This window comes from Thermobia domestica, chromosome 7 (genome assembly GCF_964235325.1).
Source record: "Thermobia domestica chromosome 7, izTheDome1.hap1.1, whole genome shotgun sequence".
Lineage (NCBI taxonomy): Eukaryota > Metazoa > Arthropoda > Insecta > Zygentoma > Lepismatidae > Thermobia > Thermobia domestica.
This window is the reverse complement of record NC_137460.1, coordinates 114,048,780-114,068,215: the sequence shown is the minus strand read 5'-3', so window position 1 is coordinate 114,068,215 and position 19,436 is coordinate 114,048,780. Positions and strand designations below refer to the sequence as shown.

General features: G+C 34.6%; 1 protein-coding gene across 4 annotated transcripts in view; it reads left to right on the top strand.

Annotated features, from left to right (window-relative positions):
- Positions 1-19,436, top strand: part of LOC145690362 (cilia- and flagella-associated protein 44) — a 253,414-nt gene that overhangs the window by 157,468 nt on the left and 76,510 nt on the right. For all 4 annotated transcript variants that reach the window (XM_081765185.1, XM_081765184.1, XM_081765186.1 and 1 more), the window contains 2 exons: positions 4,973-5,191; positions 13,644-13,751. In XM_081765185.1, coding sequence (XP_081621311.1) covers positions 4,973-5,191; positions 13,644-13,751 — 327 coding nt within the window. The remainder of the gene's footprint in view (positions 1-4,972; positions 5,192-13,643; positions 13,752-19,436) is intronic.

The window sequence follows — 19,436 nt, the reverse complement described above, 5'->3', positions numbered from 1 at the left end:
GGGGGGGGGGGTCGATTTAGCGTCCGAAGAATAGAATACATATCCTCCGTTAATTGTGTATTCAAACTGGAAGTGGTAGAAATCAATCATTTCCAATTTCAACATTGATTGCCATACACAGAATAAAAATTAATAGATACCGGCAATCGGTATTTGAAATGGATGTAACATCTCGAGAAAATGTAAAATCTCCACCTACATGAGTAGTAAAATCAGAAGTGCTAAAACTTTTACTGTTACTTCCGGTTCCAATGTTTATTTATTTATTTATTTATTTATTTATTGAATCGATTCGGCGTGTCAAGAAAATATACTAACTCCACCCATAACATTCTAAGTAGTAGAAATATACGAATATTTCCTGTTTCAGTATTGATCTTTATACACGGTTTCTACTGGTCGGGGAGTCAGGGAAAATGATGCAGGTCAGGAAAGGTGAAAGAAAAAGACTGGAAATCAGGGAAAGTCAGGGAAATTTTGTTGAAAAATATTTTTTCTAACATTAATTGTACACCAATTTCAGTTTAGCCAACCATTATAATACCTTTTGGTTTTTATTGCTTTTTTTTCTACGTGCATGCCAACACCTGTCATGAAAGTCATGAAATTTCATGCCAAAGGCCAGGGAAATAGATTTCTCCAGATCAGTACGAATGCTGTTATAAAGCACAAATGGTTATAGATTTCCAGAAGTTGTTTTCGGAATCGATTCAGCGTCGCAAGATAAGTTCCATCTGCTCTGCGAACCCGCTATTCAAACCAGAAGTGATTGAAATCAACTGTTTCCGGTTTCAGTGTTGATTGCCATAGAAGAGAAATAGTCATAGATAGCTATAAGCGTTTTTTTTTTTTTTTTTCAGTCGATTTAGCGTCGCAAGAAAAAATACAATCTCCACCGGTTTCAGCGTTGATCGAAATACAACAAAAACGATACGAAGTATGTCGAACCGTTTCCTCCTATTGATGTTTACCTCATACAAAATTTCAGCCTTTTTTATCTATTGGTTTAGAAGTTACACGGTTTCTCAAGTTAAAAACTCTTAAAAATTTTGACTTGTGTTCAAGATATCGGTTGTGGTAAAGTGCTTAAAAACTTGTTCCCCCTTCCTATGCCAAAAGCATATGTATGGCCATGACATTACCCCATTGCCCTCCACACATTTAAGTTTTTTTTTTTTTTTTTTTTTCACGTTTTTGTTAACGTGGGTCTTCTGTAATACTTTATTTCCATCATTATATATGCAAAAGCTTGGAACAATTTCTCTTAGCCTTATATAGATTTTCTTTTCGAATCCTAGCTACCATTTTGATTTTTTTTCTAAGTAAATATCTGGTCCTTTTCTATTTCTCACCAATGAACTGTAACCAATTTTCAAAGTAACATTAGCCTGCTCCTATTGTGAATTGAGGTTCGAATTCGGTTGGCTGAAGTTTAGCGTCACTTTTCAGCACCGAGGATATATAAGATGTGTCTTATACTTTAAATTTGAATCTGAACCGCCGTAATGCGTTCAGATTTCAAGGTTCTTCCATTGGGAATCGAACCCTTGACCCTTCGCATCAAAAGAGCACGCACTAGCCACTAAACTTGCGGGGAGGGCTATTTGGGATCCGAAATTTCTATTGTATCTTACCTCACCAATCTTCAGAAATACTTTGTAATTCAGTGCATCTATTGATTCTTCGCTCTCTATCACCCCATATATATATATATATATATATATATATATATATATATATAGAGAGAGAGAGAGAGAGAGAGAGAGAGAGAGAGAGATGGGTAAATTCCCGGGAAGATATTTTTCCGGAATATTCCCGGGAAGATTCCCAAAATGGGAATTTATCCGGGAATTTATGTACAATTACAAAGAAAATTGCATTTTATTACTATATTATGATTTCAAAGATAAATTCGTTTTTATATCACAGTATGTTATTACTGTTGTCTCCAGAGGAGTCTTTAAAATGTATATTCTGAACGATGTTATGTTATTTTATTTATATTCTCTTATATTTAGACAGTACGCATAAATGTATATTTATTTACAATATGTTCTATCAATTAAATATGTGTGAAAAATTATATAGTAAGTCCTAATACTTTTAAACCGTTAAACAGTTTAAATTTATATGTAAGTGGATTTGCTAAACTTGACTCTACTACTGATATTATAAACACATTAAATTTATACATTTTATAAACCAATTAGATTCGGTAAATGCCAGAAGATACATGTCTCACCAATTTAACAACATTTGCGCATACATATTTATGTTCACAAAATTTGTAAGATACTTACTTATCTTTATACTTTAGCACGTAACACTGCCATACACGACCTTTCATTCTACCTATTTCTCGAAATTCACATATAATACGTTAATTCACTGTAAGAGAAGTCCGAGTACCTCTTCAGAAATTAGTCAGTGATAGTGATTGGTAAATTCCCGGGAAGAAAGTAGATGTAGATATTTTTCGGCAATATTCCCGGGAAGATTCCCAAAATATGGGAATTTTCCGGGAATTTATGTACAATTACAAAGAAAATTGCATTTTATTACTATATTATGATTTCAAAGATAAATTCGTTTTTATATCACAGTATGTTATTACTGTTGTCCCCAGAGGAGTCTTTAAAATGTATATTCTGAACGATGTTATGTTATTTTATTAATATTCTATTATATTTAGAGAGTACGCATAAATGGATATTTATTTACAATAGGGTCCTATGAAAGTAAATATATTTAAAAAATGTTATAGTAAGTCCACATACTTTTAAACCGCTAAACAGTTTAAATTTACATGTAAGTGGCTTTGCTGAACTTGACTCTACTACTGATATTATAAACATATTAAATTTTTAAATGTTATAAACAATTTTGTCAACATTTGCGCATAAATATGTATGTTCACAATATTTGCAAGATATTTTCTTATCTTTATAATTTTGCATGTTACATTGCCACATACGACCTTTCCTCCTGCCCATTTCTCGAAATTTCGTGCGTTAATTCACATGTAAGAGAAGTCCGAGTACCTCTTCAGAAATTCGAGTCAGAGAGAGGAGACAGACCGACGTCTATTACTAACGGTTGTTCAGGGTTTATTAATAGTACGGTACTTCATCTCTATTTCTACATAAGTTTACTTAATTATAAATTACTTTACAAAATGGATCCTTTTCATCATTTGTAAATTAGTACTTTGCTAATTTTGGCTGTTGTTTAGCATTGGGGGCCAGCTTTTGCACCTACTTTTTTGCAATATCCTATTCCGATGCGGTTGTTTTATAGTTTCATACGTTAAATTACGTTACCAGCATTAAATTCAGACAGCACTACAGAGCGAGCGTTAGCGAGTGAAGGCGGGTTAGAGCCCCGCATGGCACGTTGTTTTATATCTTCGTTATCAACAATTCACTTTCTTTTCTCACATAAATCACTTCCATTTGTCTTTACGGTTTGTACAAATCCCTTACTGCCCTAAAAAATGTGTTCGATACTTTCATGACTACTTAAACATCACTATCAACTCATTTCTTCCGTAAATCATCCTACTATTTGCTAGTTTGAGCCCCCAATATAAACAATTAGCTTACTTTTTAGAGCAAATTCAAATGGAACTTAAAAAATCATATTATTAGTTATATAAAGTACAGTCATACAATTTTAAAATTTTAAACTCCAAATTCTTTAAAACCTAGAAGTAAATAATACTATATTTAAATAAAGTAATTAGTCATATGGTTCTTATAATTTGGAAGATAAAATAAAAAGTTGGAAATAAATTCCTTCCCGGGAATTTATAGGTCAGGGAAAAAACCCGGGAATATTCCCATTTTTAAATTCTTTCCCACCGGGAATATTCCCACTGCCCATCACTATATATATATATATATATATATATATATATATATATATATATATATATCGATAGATAGATAGATAGATCAATCAATCAATCAATCAATTAATCGATCGATCGATCGGATATTCTAAAAATGGCGCCCACGGACTACAGAGCACAGGTCGAAATAAAGCGAAAATGTTATATGATGATATGCCCTCCGGGGCCTCCTTCAGCCGTTATGGGGAATCAAAATTTTAAAATGTGGCAACGTCGCAGATAACTTGGAATAATCCTATCCAAGTTATTATTCTACTAATATATCAAGCAGTTAAATCGATTGCTAGCTAATAAGTGATGCTGCTTTCAATCTATATCTTCTTTAGCTGTCTTCTGGAATGAATTGATTTAACTGTTTGATAGATTGGTAGATCTACTCTATGGTTCTTTATTTGCGACGTTGCCCCATAGTGCAATTCGTGTCTCCAGAAGAAGATCCGAAAGGTATACAAATATATATATATATATATATATATATATATATATATATATATATATATCGCTTTATTCTGACTTGTAGAATAGTGCTCTGTGGTCGTTGGCTCCATTTTTAGAACACACGATATGTATGTAGATATACATAGATAGATAAGATATAGACATGGACAGTGGCGGATCCAAGGGGGCCTATAGGGGCTATAGCCCCCCGCCCTTGATGCTCAGGTATACACTGGATAAAATGGACTTCAATCCTGCTTTACACTGGATAAAACGACAAAATATGGTTTAGCCCCTCCCTTGATCATATCCTGGATCCGCCCCTGGATATAAATATAGATAATAGATATATTCACTAGTCATCGTTCGGATATGGTGATTGTGGTCCTGGTGAATGAGCAGTCAGGAAGTTTCGTTTTCAGTGGAGTTTGTTGCTAGTTGGAGAACCATATGACACACAACATGTACTAGCCCAATTGGACTGTCTATCACACAGTTCACCAGGGTCAACCTCCTGTCTCGTTTCTGTTGTTTCTTCTGATGTATTTTGAAAAAAAAAAAAAAAAAACGCAATTCACATTTTCGTATGTTTTTCTTAGTACTGATTGTTATCTTTGATTTTAGGAATGCAAAACTTCCAGACTCTCAACGTATACCTTATGAAGAAGTAGAACTTGATAAACGAGTAACTCAACTTGAAGAAGAGAGACTTGAGCGGGAGTTGAATTTGGTGAAACGAAAATTGGCATTTGACTACGAAAAAGCTCAAATAGGACTGGAAAAAGTGAAAGAATACTTTCTTGATGTTCTGCAAACTCCAAATATAACACTACATGCTATAAAGTAAGTTATACTGCCTTTAGTTAGACATGTGTTTATCATTTAAGTATTATTGTATTAATGCCATGTATATTGTCAACATATAGTTCAAAGAGTAATGTTTTAGTTATATACACAATATTTCAAACATCACTCTTGTAAAAAAAAAAAAAAAAAAAAAAACTCTCAGATAAAAAGAGACTATGAGAAGTTCCATCAAGTTTTGTAGACTACTTAGCCTCTCGTCATCTGTTCTTCGTACACTGATGCTTTAGGTCTGCAGTTCGTACAGTATATTTCTTCCAAAAGCACCTTTCAAAGTTGTCCATGTGACTTGCATATTCGTTTAGGGGATCTTCAGATTTAAGTATTAGGAAAAACTTTCTTATGTTTAATGCTCTTACTGAACAAAAATTTCATGTTCCACCTTTGTGCCATTTAGGCTGGTACAAGCAGTGGCGGTGATTGGACGTTAAAAGTTGGGGGCAAGACATGAATATTTGTATATTAATGTTAGTTTTCCTGGTTGTTTCTAACCCTTTGCTCGACGAAAAGTTGTATAACTAATAGGATACTATCTTTTTCAGTTAAAATATCGTATTTCATATTTTATTAAGTATTGACGAGCAACGCAAGTACGTGTTAGCCCTTTGTACTCTTAAACAACGAAGATGTAAGAAGAGATTTGATTCATTTTTCATGAACAATTTAAAATTCTGTCTGGAAAATTGTGTGATCAGATTATTTAATAACAAATCTGCAAAACAAGAAAATAGAAAGGATAATATTAATCAAAGCAATGGATAATGAGGCTTGTTTTGCTAAAGTTATACTTAAACTGAGATTAATGAATAACTTATATTTTTAATTCTACAGATGCTATTAAATGTATATTATTACTCTTAGAAAAAGAAAGACAGAAAATACTATAAGCGTATACTACGACATTTAAAGAAATACTTTTGCAGTTTCCCGAAACATGATCGTTGGCATTAGGTGCAGTTTTCACTTTCTTGGAACACTTCAAAATACAACAACGCTTAGAATCACTCCACAATCCAGTTATACAAAACAACTCTAAAACCTAGAATTATGACGTATTCACTAAATTTAATTATATATACACTCATACAACCCTAAACTCACCACTTCACTCGTATATTACACTGCAAAACAATGGAATGTCCTTTCTTATTACTCTCTTTTTAATCAATATTCCTTACTATTAGAAAGAAGAAAAGACATTTTAGGAACTGTGAATTTTTGTGCAATTAAAGAATAACTTGTGAGAGACTTTCTTGTTTTGCGAAATGTTTTCTCAATTAGTTTCAAAGCGGCTGACTAACATATCGAGCCATTGTAAGAATTGAAAGTACACTTTAACTATTGCGTTCCAATAGATTAATTTCTGGACCATTTTCCTTAGCAATTAAAATGCAATTCATGTAGCTTTCTTAACTTCACGGGAAGACAGCCAATGGCACAACGGCAAATGTTATATGGCACATTTTTCTTTAAAGTTGGGCACTCTATCATTGAGCTAATATGGAGCATTATATTGTTTTGTGAAAATATTTATATGATATAATATTGTCAAATATTAGGTAGTCTAAAAAGTGTTGAGCTTTTGCGCACGAAAATAGAAAAATATAGCATTTTTTTAATTGTCGTTAAGCCTATAACTAGGCAATAGACAATGTCAATTGAAAGATACAGATTTAGTTTATGAATCACTATATATTACGTCATCATACTTTATAAGTACTTGTTAACAATAAAATTTACATTCTGGTATCAGCAATGAGCACATAAGTTTGAAGATTCAACGAATTCAATTATGTTGTAAAAAGGCATTACCAAAAGACCATTATATAATTTAGTTTTAAATTTATCCATAGCCAAATGGTACGTACCCTGGTATAGATTGATAACACGTTCATAAATGTTATACCTGCACTTGATTGAACTGTGAGGAAGGGAGAAATTAAAAAATAATAATAAGCACAGATAACCTTTGTAAACTATAAGGGAATATCAGCCCCAAAGGCGTGTTAGTGAACGGCACCGCCATCTTGTAAAACTAGCACAAGACCTCGGTATACCCCATATTACCTTAACGCGAACACATTGAATATCCTTCAATTTGATTATTTGAGTAGAGATTTTATTTGATTTGTTGAAATGTTTTGCACGAAAATGTTAGCTCAAGCCGATATATCAACAATCTTTTATTTGGAGTGCGTCAACTTATTCACACAGTAAACTGCACAAACACATTACATTCTCATATCGGGTATAGTTCGTTTATTATTAATCTGTACTGGAACCAAATATTCACAATATTCTTATTAATAAGACTCGTAACACACATATTCATACTTCATATAATATTATTTGTAATTGTATTTGCAACAACCTCAAAATATCGTCATACCAACTATCAATTATTTATATGTGATATTTTTCTATGTTTGCACATATTCATTACCATTTTCAGCTTCAAAACAGCTAGTGTCACATTTATAAAACACTTTGTGCCAATCTGTATCATTCCAACAGAAAATGAACCTCAGTTAAACCGGTCTCGCATCGTCACACATGTTACAATATATATATATATATATATATATATATATATATATATATACGAGTAAAAATCGTGTAGTTTATCCACCTATCGTATTTTTCTCTTATGTCTTTAGATAATTAATAAAAAAAATATCATAACTGTGCCTGAGGCGGAAGAGAAGCAAGTACTTCTATTTAATCATGTTTTGCTGCTACAAATAGCAGGATAGCGTGGTACATTGTCTGTGTTGCTACATAGAATTGTCACTGCATATTCACTATATTAGTATTATTACTATTTGTTTCTTTCCTGTTTTTTTTTGTTTGTCCTTGCGTAGGTATAGTTTCTTTCCTCCTTTATATGCACCTTTAACAGTATGTTTTCGACTATCATAATGATTCTGTCTTTTCCCCGAAACAACTAATTGTCAGAAAGATGAATTTACTTTACCTCATTTGCTTTCCTTTCAGGAAGCCTCAGATTGTTATTTTTATATTAAAAATGAGTTGGGATTGGCTCCATGTATGTTGCGTCCTACATTTTGTTGTCTCCCTGTACAGATGTAATACTGTCCCTATCTAAGTTTTTTTTTTCGTATGTGCTGTACATTTTATTTTATACATATTTCATCTCTTCATTAGTAGGTTAGGTAGTTTTAGGATTCAATCTGTCTTGTATATGTGTTTGGTTATTGGCCTTTCTTTACTGTATATAATGTAAGAGGGGTAAATATTTCTAAAAGAATAGAGATATAATGAAAGTCTATATCTTGTAAGAAGAATGCGTTCAGCATCAATGTAACCATGCGTGAGCCATGTTGATCCACAAAGTAGTGAATAATGGCTGAACTAAGTGGAGAGTTCGCTGTTTATATATATATATATATATATATATATATATATATATATATATATATATATATAAACAAGCCCGTAGCCAGCCTGATTGCTTAGGGTGGGCAATGATGAATACTAAGGTGGCAATGGCAGGGACCTCAAGGAACACAAAAACTTATCTATCTATCTAGATCTATATCTATCTATATCTATATCTATCTATCTATCTATATATATATATAGTTTTTGTTCCTTGAGGCGCTTGTCGTTGTCAATGTCTATGTTCATTTATATATTTATTTATTATTTATGGAATCTATAAGAAAGTTGAAACACTTTATGCTGATAAATATTACAGTACCAACTCCACGACTATGAAATATCATCATTAACATTTTTTGTTAAAATGATGTATATAATTCAATATATATTTTAATACACTAAGTAGTACTAAAAGTAAAAAATAATAATTTATTTTAGGAACATTTATTAACTGTTATCTAAATTATAGTATTTTGGAACTACAATACTTTTATTACAAGTAGATTATGGAATATTTTTATGTATAAAAATTAAGAAACAATCCTGACATAAATAAAATAAATATTTTTTACAGTCCTTATGTAAGTAATTACATCAAAAGGAGTTTACGTGAGCACTTCGCAAATTCAATTACAAGCTGGTCTAGATCTAGTGCACGCAGAATATCTTTGTTGTAAGCCAGGGGAACGAGGTCCGATTTTCTTTCATGTCCCATAGACAGACGTCGATTTCGAAGGAGAGGTGTCAGATGTGAGAAGCAGTTTTCGATCGTGGACGTAGGAGACGGAATAATTAGAGCAGCTTCTTTAAGCATCTTTAGGCCCGGGAAAGCCTTGCCATATTTTCCAATTTGTTTTGTGAACTCTTCCAGATCAGTCGATTTTCTAGATCTATTTCCTGCTTCAAATTCTGAAGCACTTTGCAAAGCAAGTCTTTGTATTTTACAACATCACACAGAGGTTTAAATTTTCTTCACTTCTTTTCTCGCTCAGTAAGTGGTGAATGGCACCAATCACAGCTGTCCCTGTCTCACTGAATCTGCTCCGAATTTCTTCGGCGGAGATATCGAGAGCTTCGCAGAATAATCTTTTCAGCTCCTTCTCGTCTTCCTTTCCGTTCTCCAAATTTATGCCTTCCAAATCAACAACCGAATCAGCTAAGCGACTGGGGAGGGTGCACTTGCGTTTCAAAGGTTGGTTAATAGAAATGTTTAAGGCATATGCCTTCATTGCATCGTGAAGGATATTTTCAAATATTCCTTCGTCTTGCCGGAAAGACCTGAGCTGTTCCTTTACCGATCCTATTAACTTCACAGCGGCATCAATGTCCAAATCCCTTTTATGTATCAGTGCATTTGTCGGTTTTAGATATCCAAGAACCCTGAACATGAGCTCAGTAAGTAAACAGAAAGTCTTAGTGGAGATCTGATGTAGTAAACCGGTTGCTTCAACTTTCATTGAGGCGTGTTCTTCACGGGAAGTTTGAATTGCCATCAGTGCACTTAATATGTGAAACCTGTCGTCATGAATTACAGTCACTGTGTCAAGATGTCCAGTCTGGGAAATTTTTGACAATTTCTGCTAATTTTGGAACTTTACGAATACTAAATTCAAATTTAAGAGCAAACCACTTGATTGTTTTCCGAGTTGCTCACACCCAGAATCTCCCCTAAAGGACAACTGATTCACAGCCAAGAAAGGAATAACTTCCATCACACTTTTCACATAGTACCTATTATTCATAATTACATCACTACACACCTTCTTCACGACCGTTTCGCCCGAGTCCTCACGTTTCCGTTGCTCCAAGTAGCAAGCCACAGCGTGCCTATGAGTTTCAAAATCGGCGTGACGACAAAATCCCTTATTTTTCTCGGTTGCATGCTTCCAGTCTCTGAAACCATTCTGCAAAATGAGGGATCACTGTTTCTTGACGGATATTTCCGGCATGGGAAGCAAAAGGCAGCATCTAACATAACAGAATACTCGAGCCAATCCCACGTTTTGTACCATATTGGACGAAATCGTCGAATTGAACCAGAAATGCTTGAACCTGGAAAATTTGCAAGATGCGGCTGAGCTGGTTTTGTATCGCCAAGGTCTGATACATGGTGGAAATCAGATGTTTGACGTTTAGTTTCTTCTTGACCTTCTGCACATGTTGATACAGATGACCCTGCTTCTGAATTTTAGTTTCATTTTCGATAACTTTTGCACCAAAAAATGACTTGATGGATGCCTGCTTCATATTTATGGCGTTATAATAGTCAGTAGAATAATTGGAAACGTCTGGCGAGGTTTACCTGTAGTTCATTTTCTACTGTTTTTGTTTCCTTATGAAAATTCGCTAAGCACTCTGCTACTTATTATTGCGCGCAATTATAATGGTGTGTGACAAAATCTTTTTAAAATAATAGGTTCGATGTTCTGCTACCGTCTTGATTTTTTTCTCTGAGTGCATATAAGGAATTAACGTTCTCTTCATTCCGTATATTTGTAAACAAACCGTGAAACAAATGGTTCGGGGCCACTCAGAAAACACAAAGTGAGCCGATGCAAACTGCTATTTAGAAACATTTTACAAACATTGATTTATTTTCGTGGGTTCTCCCCGCAAAGACTCAAATTATGTTGAAAACAGCATTGTTGCCGCTTTTACAATAAACAAAACTTCCGAATTCCCCACTGATTCTTTTTTGTATCTGACTATTCTAGAGGCCCATGTACGTTTTCTCCAGACATCACAGTTTCGGTACCAGTGTCATATATGAGACATGCGTTTTCCTTGCACTGTAAGGAACATGGACATGCTGCATATTTTACACGTTAATTACAGGCACACGTGGGACATGTACTGTCAAGTCGGCAAAACAAATGTTTTTTTACCTGCAATGTTACACATGCACAAGCCAGGCACTCACATTCATGTAACATAGCTTGTTTTCGGGTCAATTTTCATATGGGTATTGTTTGGAAGGGCATCTTGTCCAACGCCTTGAATGCTTGTCGTGGTTGTGATTCTTCAAACTCTTGGAATGGGGAAAAGTAATACATGCGAGATTATTGAGTATATCTAGCAATAAGAATAACTGTTGTTTTTCGTAGAAATATACGCCACGTTCAATTTCATTTGTTGGTAGTAGTAAATGCGCGTTAAGTTCAATTTTATTTAGATAAAATTACAAGATTTTCCTATTAGGGATTTGCTGAAACAATTTGAAAATTCTGGACAACGTCCTTTTTAGAGCGGGCAAAAAATATTTTAGAGCGGGCATTGCCCGCTCTAGCCCCTCCCTGGCTACGGGTCTGTATATAAATGTAAGTGCACAGAGACATAATATGGAGCTAATCCAGATTCTACTAATTGAGTATTCTTGTATGTGATTTTAAGGAATAGGGAAGGAGATGATTTAAATTTGGAAAAATTTAATCCAAAACTACTTTATTACATAAATAAAAAATAACAATGTAACATTTAGTTCAGTGTTTTATTATTATTATTATTATTATTATTATTATTATTATTATTATTATTATTATTATTATTATTATTATTATTATTATTATTATTATTATTATTAAACGAACATTTCTTTTAATGTAATACAGTGCTCTTCATGAGTATGTTTTATTTGATTCTTTAATTGTTATGTATATTTGTTAAAATTATATACTAGATTTTTTTGTTTCTTCCAGTTCCTTTTCTTTTTTTTCTTTTTTTTTTTTTCAATTCGTAAATTCAATCCGTTGACTTCATTAGTGAGTAATCATACATGTTCTTGGTTGTATAATATTCCAGATTAATACACTGCAACTTAGTCCTTAGATATTCAAGTATATTCAAATAATAGGTACTAAATAAATAGACAAATAGTTTACTTTTTAAAAAAAGCCTTAAATTGTTACTTTTTCTAATTCTTTCTTTTATTAGCAACTCGTACACACTTGGAAAATATGCATCGTATCTTTCTCTAAGCTGTTTCCCTGCTGAGCGGCGCAGATAGTTTTCCCTGAATCAACAAATGACATACAAACATGACGATCAAGGTTTTAAGCACACAAATAACAGACCGAAATTCAATCGCAAATTTCGACTAGTTGAAATCATCGCATGAGCGAAGGGAAGTGTTTTCCGTAATCAGCTAGCTCTGAAATATTTTATAGCGAAAAAAATAAAAATAACAAAATAAACGTGGAAATGTCCATTACTTGATTTTAACAGTGTTGTAAACTTCAACAATTTTTGTCATATTGCTGTAAACGGCATTACGATCTTTATATCGATTAAAAATTATCCACGTGATTGGATGTGATACTTAACTAAGCGTACACACACACACACAAAAAAAAAAAAAAAAAAACTTTTTTTAAAAAGATCAAAATTTTGAATCCATTGTAACTTTATTCCTATTTATTGCAAATATGCTTTATCATGATCAGAGTATTCGATACTAAGGTACTGTGGTTGTGCATTGCCTCGTCTGTCTCACTTGCGTTATTACTGCTATAGATGGCTCTAAATTTGGTTGTTTGTGGATGTTGTGTGACATTTTTAGCGTTTTTAGTTAGCAACACTGAACAATAAGTATCGTATTGTGTGTTTTCGTTTAATATATAGAATTGAAATTTGTAAAAATTGATGTAGTGCTATTTGAAACAAACACAAGTTTATGTTAGTTTTGCAACACTGTTATTCGGGTCAAACAGTGTCGTCTTGTGCATAAGTATGGCATAAGCATGGCACAGAACGTCATAGTTTTCTATCCATTAGTTGAAAAGTTATAAGGGCGTTTCAAGATAAATAGTATGCCCTCTACTGTATAAATATAGAAGTATTCAATGTTATCCTATAGCAAAAGAAGAGATATTGAAATTAAAATTATTTGCGATTGAGTTTTTGGTGACTCAAAGAATGTTGACCGTGACCGTGCTGTAAATAGGTAAATGTGGCGTAGTAATTATGAATAAATTAATAGTTTGATTTCTAGTGGATTTTCTGTATATGTTTCCCCTTTCACTTGTTCTTTCAGTAAAAATATAACAGTGTCTTCGTACCGTCATAGAAAACATCCCAAAGAATTTCTAGATGCTGAAGAACTTGTTCAGTATAAATTGGAGGAAGCTCGAAGAAGAGGCAGGTAACTTCGTAGCATGACTGTGGTTTTAGTGGATACAAACTGATTATTTTTACTTATTTTGAACAGAAATGAATGTATGTATCTTTTAGTAATATTTTATCTAATTTTGCTAGAATTGTTTAAATAGACAATACATATGTCATTAATGTATTTTTTATAGGTACGTTTGATATACGTATACGAACATGAAGAAGAGAAATCGTAATTCAGTATAGGCACACAAAATATAACATGACACAGTAGACTTATAGTTATTTAACGTTGTCTATTTTTAGCATTTTCATTTCCTTTTTTCTTTTCTATTGTGTGATGCATGAACCTTTTATGATTGAATATTTGGTATACTCTGTCACATTAGTTGATGGAGTTTTTGTTCTTAAGGGAAATAGGAGTGTTAACCACCTACAAATATAAGCATATACCCCTATCTTTTGAATGTACGTTGTGGGGAGCGATAGTTTTTCTCAACAAAATTGAAGGAACGTTAACAGATCAATAATCAAACTGTCCAAAGACAAATTGAATCAAAACTCAGAGAATAATCCGTGCGCTTTTGTGATATCTCTTTTTTTTTTTATTGTTGAGGGAGTTTTATTGTTAGAAATTTATTTATTTATTTATATCAGAAGAGCTTCTGAAGAGTTAGATCAAGTGCTTTGTACAATACTTTCGACAAAGTAGATACTATTGTGACCGTCAGCCTGGCCACAAGACTACGTTTTGGACGAACAGTGTATTTCTTTTTTAACTTTTATTCATACAATGAAATCATTATTTTACTCGTAGAAAAGAAAAGCTATTTTTCTTGCTGGTGAGAAATTCAACTCTTTCTGCAGGTGTTCCTCAGTTGCTTTTATCATTTCTCATGGTAGAACAAAGGACTTGTTTTCTAATACAACGCTTATCGTCTGGACAAAGTGCTTCGTAGCAGCAAACTCATCTTTTTTCTTTCCCTAAAAATAGTTACCAACTTACGGTGTTCGCCACTATGACTATTTTCCATGTACTTTCTTCATAACGACATTTATTAAAGTTGGGAATATTTTTGGACACGAAGTTGATATTGTATGTGAACGAATTCTCGTCGTTCTCATGTACTCATATTGCGTCATCCTTCCTACCGTGAGAACAGTGTTCATGGCTTGTAGGAGTCGTAGGTGAAATGACTCATTCTCACAATTACCAACGTTCGACCCCTTCCACTGAACTGTAAAATAGTATGTAGAAATAGTAGTGTAAAAAGATCTAACAGTCCTGGAAGGAATCAACTAGTTCAGCCTGCAACACTTTTTTGACTATCGCTTCCAAGTTTTATTCCCACGGGACCGAAACATGTGTTGCCAGTGCTCTCCATTATACTCATATTTGTGTTGTTTAAGAATGCAGAAAACTTTGACACTTCTTTATTATTTTGTACCACGCACTACCAACCCAAAGTATAGTGAACGGGAGGTTCCCAAGCGTTGGTAGAAGCGATGAGTGAACCTACGCCGTCAGAGTAAGAAGGAACGAAAAGTTTTGCCGCTATATTAACGTAAGTGGAGCACGATGAATAATTAAGTATACGATAGGAGTCTTATTGTAGTGTTAAATGCAAAAGTGAACAGCCATCTTTTTGAATACAGCATTTCTTCGGAGTCAACAAATCTCATCATGGATTAGTGTTTCCTGTATCTCCCTATCCCCTTGGCCTAATTACGCAGTGAAAGTCTCATAGTGCGAATAATAAGTATATAGTGCAAGTGATATTGAATAGAAGGGCTATGTTTTTAGTGTTTTATATAGTGTGTGCATATCTACGTCTACTATGCGATATTAAATGTCTTACTTTTCATTATTTCGTTTATTCAATTACGTAAGCGCAACTTCTTCTGTTTGAGCGTTTAAGCTCTGTAAAGTGAAAATTTTGTGTGTTGTTAATATTTCTCATTCTACTCCATATCCACATATATGCCTATTTAATAAATAAGAATTCATCTAAGGAAATACTATCGTCTTCATTCATGTGTGTATGAATCCTTACGAGCAGTCGGCTTGCCAGTCGCGTATATGTGTACGCATGCATACACAAAAGTAAGTATAATCCAACCTGAGTCTCAAAAGCACCAACGTTGATCATGTCAAATCACTTGTTGTATTTCAATGTCATCAACCTGCGCCTGAACAGAACATGAGCCTGGACCAGAATTGTTATCAGCTGTTTTCTTAGGGAGTTCTTCGGAAGCCAGCTCCCGAGGGAAAGGTAGGTAGCACTATCAAATCATCAGTGTTAACAGACTAAAACCAAATCCTCAAAGAAATTAAATGTCAGCTGAAAGCAAGAAATTCGAGTTGTTAATTCAGTTCAACATCTTTTGTCGTCGCGAATTCTGTCGAGAAATTTGAAGCTTAAAATTTATGAAACAAGAATGTGGTTGCAAAACATGGTCGCTTATTCTGATGGAAGAACACAGACTGCAAGTACTTGAGAATAAAATCCTAAGACGAATATTCGGACGTAAGAGGAACGGGAATGGGAAATGGCGGAAACTTTATAACGAGGAATTGCGTATTTTATACTGTTTACTAAATATTGTTACAGTCATCAAGTCTAAAAGAAAATTCCAAAATGTCGGCTGTAAATGTACAACGTGGCTGGTCAAAGAAAATCCACTTTTGTTTTATGGAATTTCAAATGTAGATAAGAGAGTGGAACTTTTCAAAGAAAGGTGAGTAAACCTGCAAAGAAAAAAGAGAAAAAGCTACCTTCAAAAATATTCTCAGTCGTATAATGTAATAATAGGGTCTTTTCTACAATAAAGATAGAATAAAATTTATTTATTATTTATTTATTCACAAAGTTTCATACAGCACTAAACCAATTAGCTGAAACTGTACAACATAAAGGCAGAAAGGAAAAAGAAAACAAAAAGAAAAAAAGAGAGAAAATGAAAAAAAAAAAAAGTTCATCTCTCAATATATAAGATTCTCATCAATTGAGTTCTGAAGACTCTCTCGGAGGTAAAAATGTTACATCCTCAACAATATATTGTAATCGTGTGCTAGTCTGTAAAGCAAAGAGCGCTTTACAACATAACATAAGTGTATCATAAGTTAACAAATTGAGAGAGCGAGTTCGCCGCCAAGGAACACGAAAATTAATCTGCGATAATAAAAATTCAAGATCAATTTTGCCGTTGACGATCTTATACGGGTGAAGTAAATCAGCTCCGCGGTGTCGTTTATCAGGAGAACGTAAGTTTATTAAAGACATTAGTTCTTGTTTCGTGTAATTACGTAACTCAGAAATTCTAAATCTAACTATTGCAAGAAAGAAGTTTAATATAGGATCAATGCGAGGTAGATCAGTAGGTATTGCCATGTTCCATACAGGTGAACAGTATTCAATGATCGGAGATATAAAAACCTTATAAAATATCGAAAGGCTAGGGAGGCTTTATATTTCAAGAAATCTAAAGACTAGACCAAGTGTAAAGGTAACCAGAAATTTCAGTCGCTTTTTCACCCACCACCTTCGAATATCGATATGTCACCTAAAACGTACCTGGAAGATCAAAAATAGTCCCCATCAACATCGACGACTTTCTGCCAACGTTCTGGAAGGCCATAGATTCCATCGCGGTAGAACTTGGTGGACCGTGAAGCGAAGAAGGTATCAAGCGCATTTTGCACCTCTACTAGGGATTTGAACTGACGTCTTGTAAGGTGATTGTCCAAGGAATCAAATAGGTGATAATCGGATGGTGCAATGTCCGAGGAGTATGGCGGATGCAATAGTGTTTCCCATCCAAGGCGTAGAATGGTGTCCCGGGTCATCCTAGCCAAGTGAGACTTAGCGCTGTCATGTAACAGGAGGACCCCTTTGTGATTCAGAAGTGCTGGCTCCAAGAGTTTTGAGTTTTTCTTGAACACGGCTCAACTGTTGACAGTACACAGCTCTGACCAGCTAGTAGCAGTTCCCAATGCACAATGCCGCGAGTAGTCCACCAAACACACAGGAGAACCTTCTTCTGGTGCAGCTGATTTAGGCTGTTTTGGAACCGGTTCATGGGATGCTAACCAATGATGACAGCGCCGTGGAGCTTCGTACAGGACTAACTACTCATCACATGTTAACACTCTGTCTAGAAATGGCTCCTTCCTCAGACGAGAAAACATAACAACACAGGTATCTGCTCACGTTGTCTTCTGGCACGGAGCCAACTATATGGGACCCATCAACCCAACTTGTAGTGTATCCCAAGTTGATGGAAGTGCTGCCGAATGGTTTCTCCACTCATACTGAATTGTAGTCCCAGTTCCTCATATGTCTGGCCACTGTTCGCCTCAATTGCCGCCTGAAGAACTTCATTTTGTACATATGTTGTTCTTCCGGCACGTGGTGCGTCTTCGAGTATTTCATCACCGTCCTTAAACTTGTTAAACCATCGCTGCACTGTCCGCGTAGTCACGACACCCTCATCAAAGACCTGGCATATCTTCCGCCCCGCCGCAACAGCGTTCGAACTCGTACAGCATACACGCCCTTATGACGCTCTGTGGTGGATCCATGTTCACTCTGTTCTTACACAATTCACGGTGTAACTGAACTGCCACAACCAAGACATACCCACACCAACAACTGAAATTCGTCATTCGCATTCAACTCACGGTGTGAAGGCCAATGAAACACAGACCTGCACAAAAAGCGACAGAACTTTTTTAGTTACCTTTATAGTTTCATAGCTCTAGATGAGAGCGAACTGTTCTGATCTGCAAAGGGGAGTTGTTCATCAAAGACAACCCCTAGATATTTTTGAGATGAAATACGTTTGATAGGTACAATCCGCGGCAAAAAACCTGCAACATGAGCATATAAGTTTATTGTGAAATGACGAAGTCTTTTGCTCCAAAATAAGTGTGCACGGGAGGAGGCCGAGGTTTAACCTGGCGTGATTCGTTCCACTTAGACGCTATGTTCATTCCCTGTGCTGTTAGGCGTAGTTTCACTATAAACTTACATCCTCATGTTGCAGGTTTTTTGCCGCGGATTGTACATTGTTAACATTATTTCTCTCTCGAAGAACTTTAATTTTAAGAAAATAGAGATTGTGGTACAATTAGTGATGTTAAGAGACAGATTCCAGGTAGAGCACCAGTTACATAACATATAACATATCTATGTTAGCTTGCAGTAAAGAAGCATTGTCTACAGTGTTAACGACTCTGAACAGTTTACAGTCATCAGACAAAAGCTATATATTTGATGAAGAGGTTGAGAAGATGTTAAGTAAATCGTCCATATACAATAAAAACAAGAGTGGACTCTGCACGCTTCCTTGAGGCACTCCGGATAAGACGAGACAAAACGGAAACACGGATCCAGGAAGAGTGACGTGTTGTTGTCTTCCTGAGATAAAACAATCTAGGAAAGAGAGAATCGTGCCATGAATGTTATATGAATTAGAGAGTTTGTAAAGAAGCAGCTTAATGTTAATGGTGTCAAAGGCCTTTGATACGTCAAAATAAACTATATCAAGCTGGGAGTTAGTCATGAATGCTTGGGCCGCATGAGTGACTAACACTGACAAATTTGTAAGACACAAGCGTCCAGATAAGAAACCATGCTGAAAACTACTTAAAAAAGATTTGACAAATCTGCATACTCTTATCTTTAATAATTATTTTCTCGAAAAGAGTCGACAC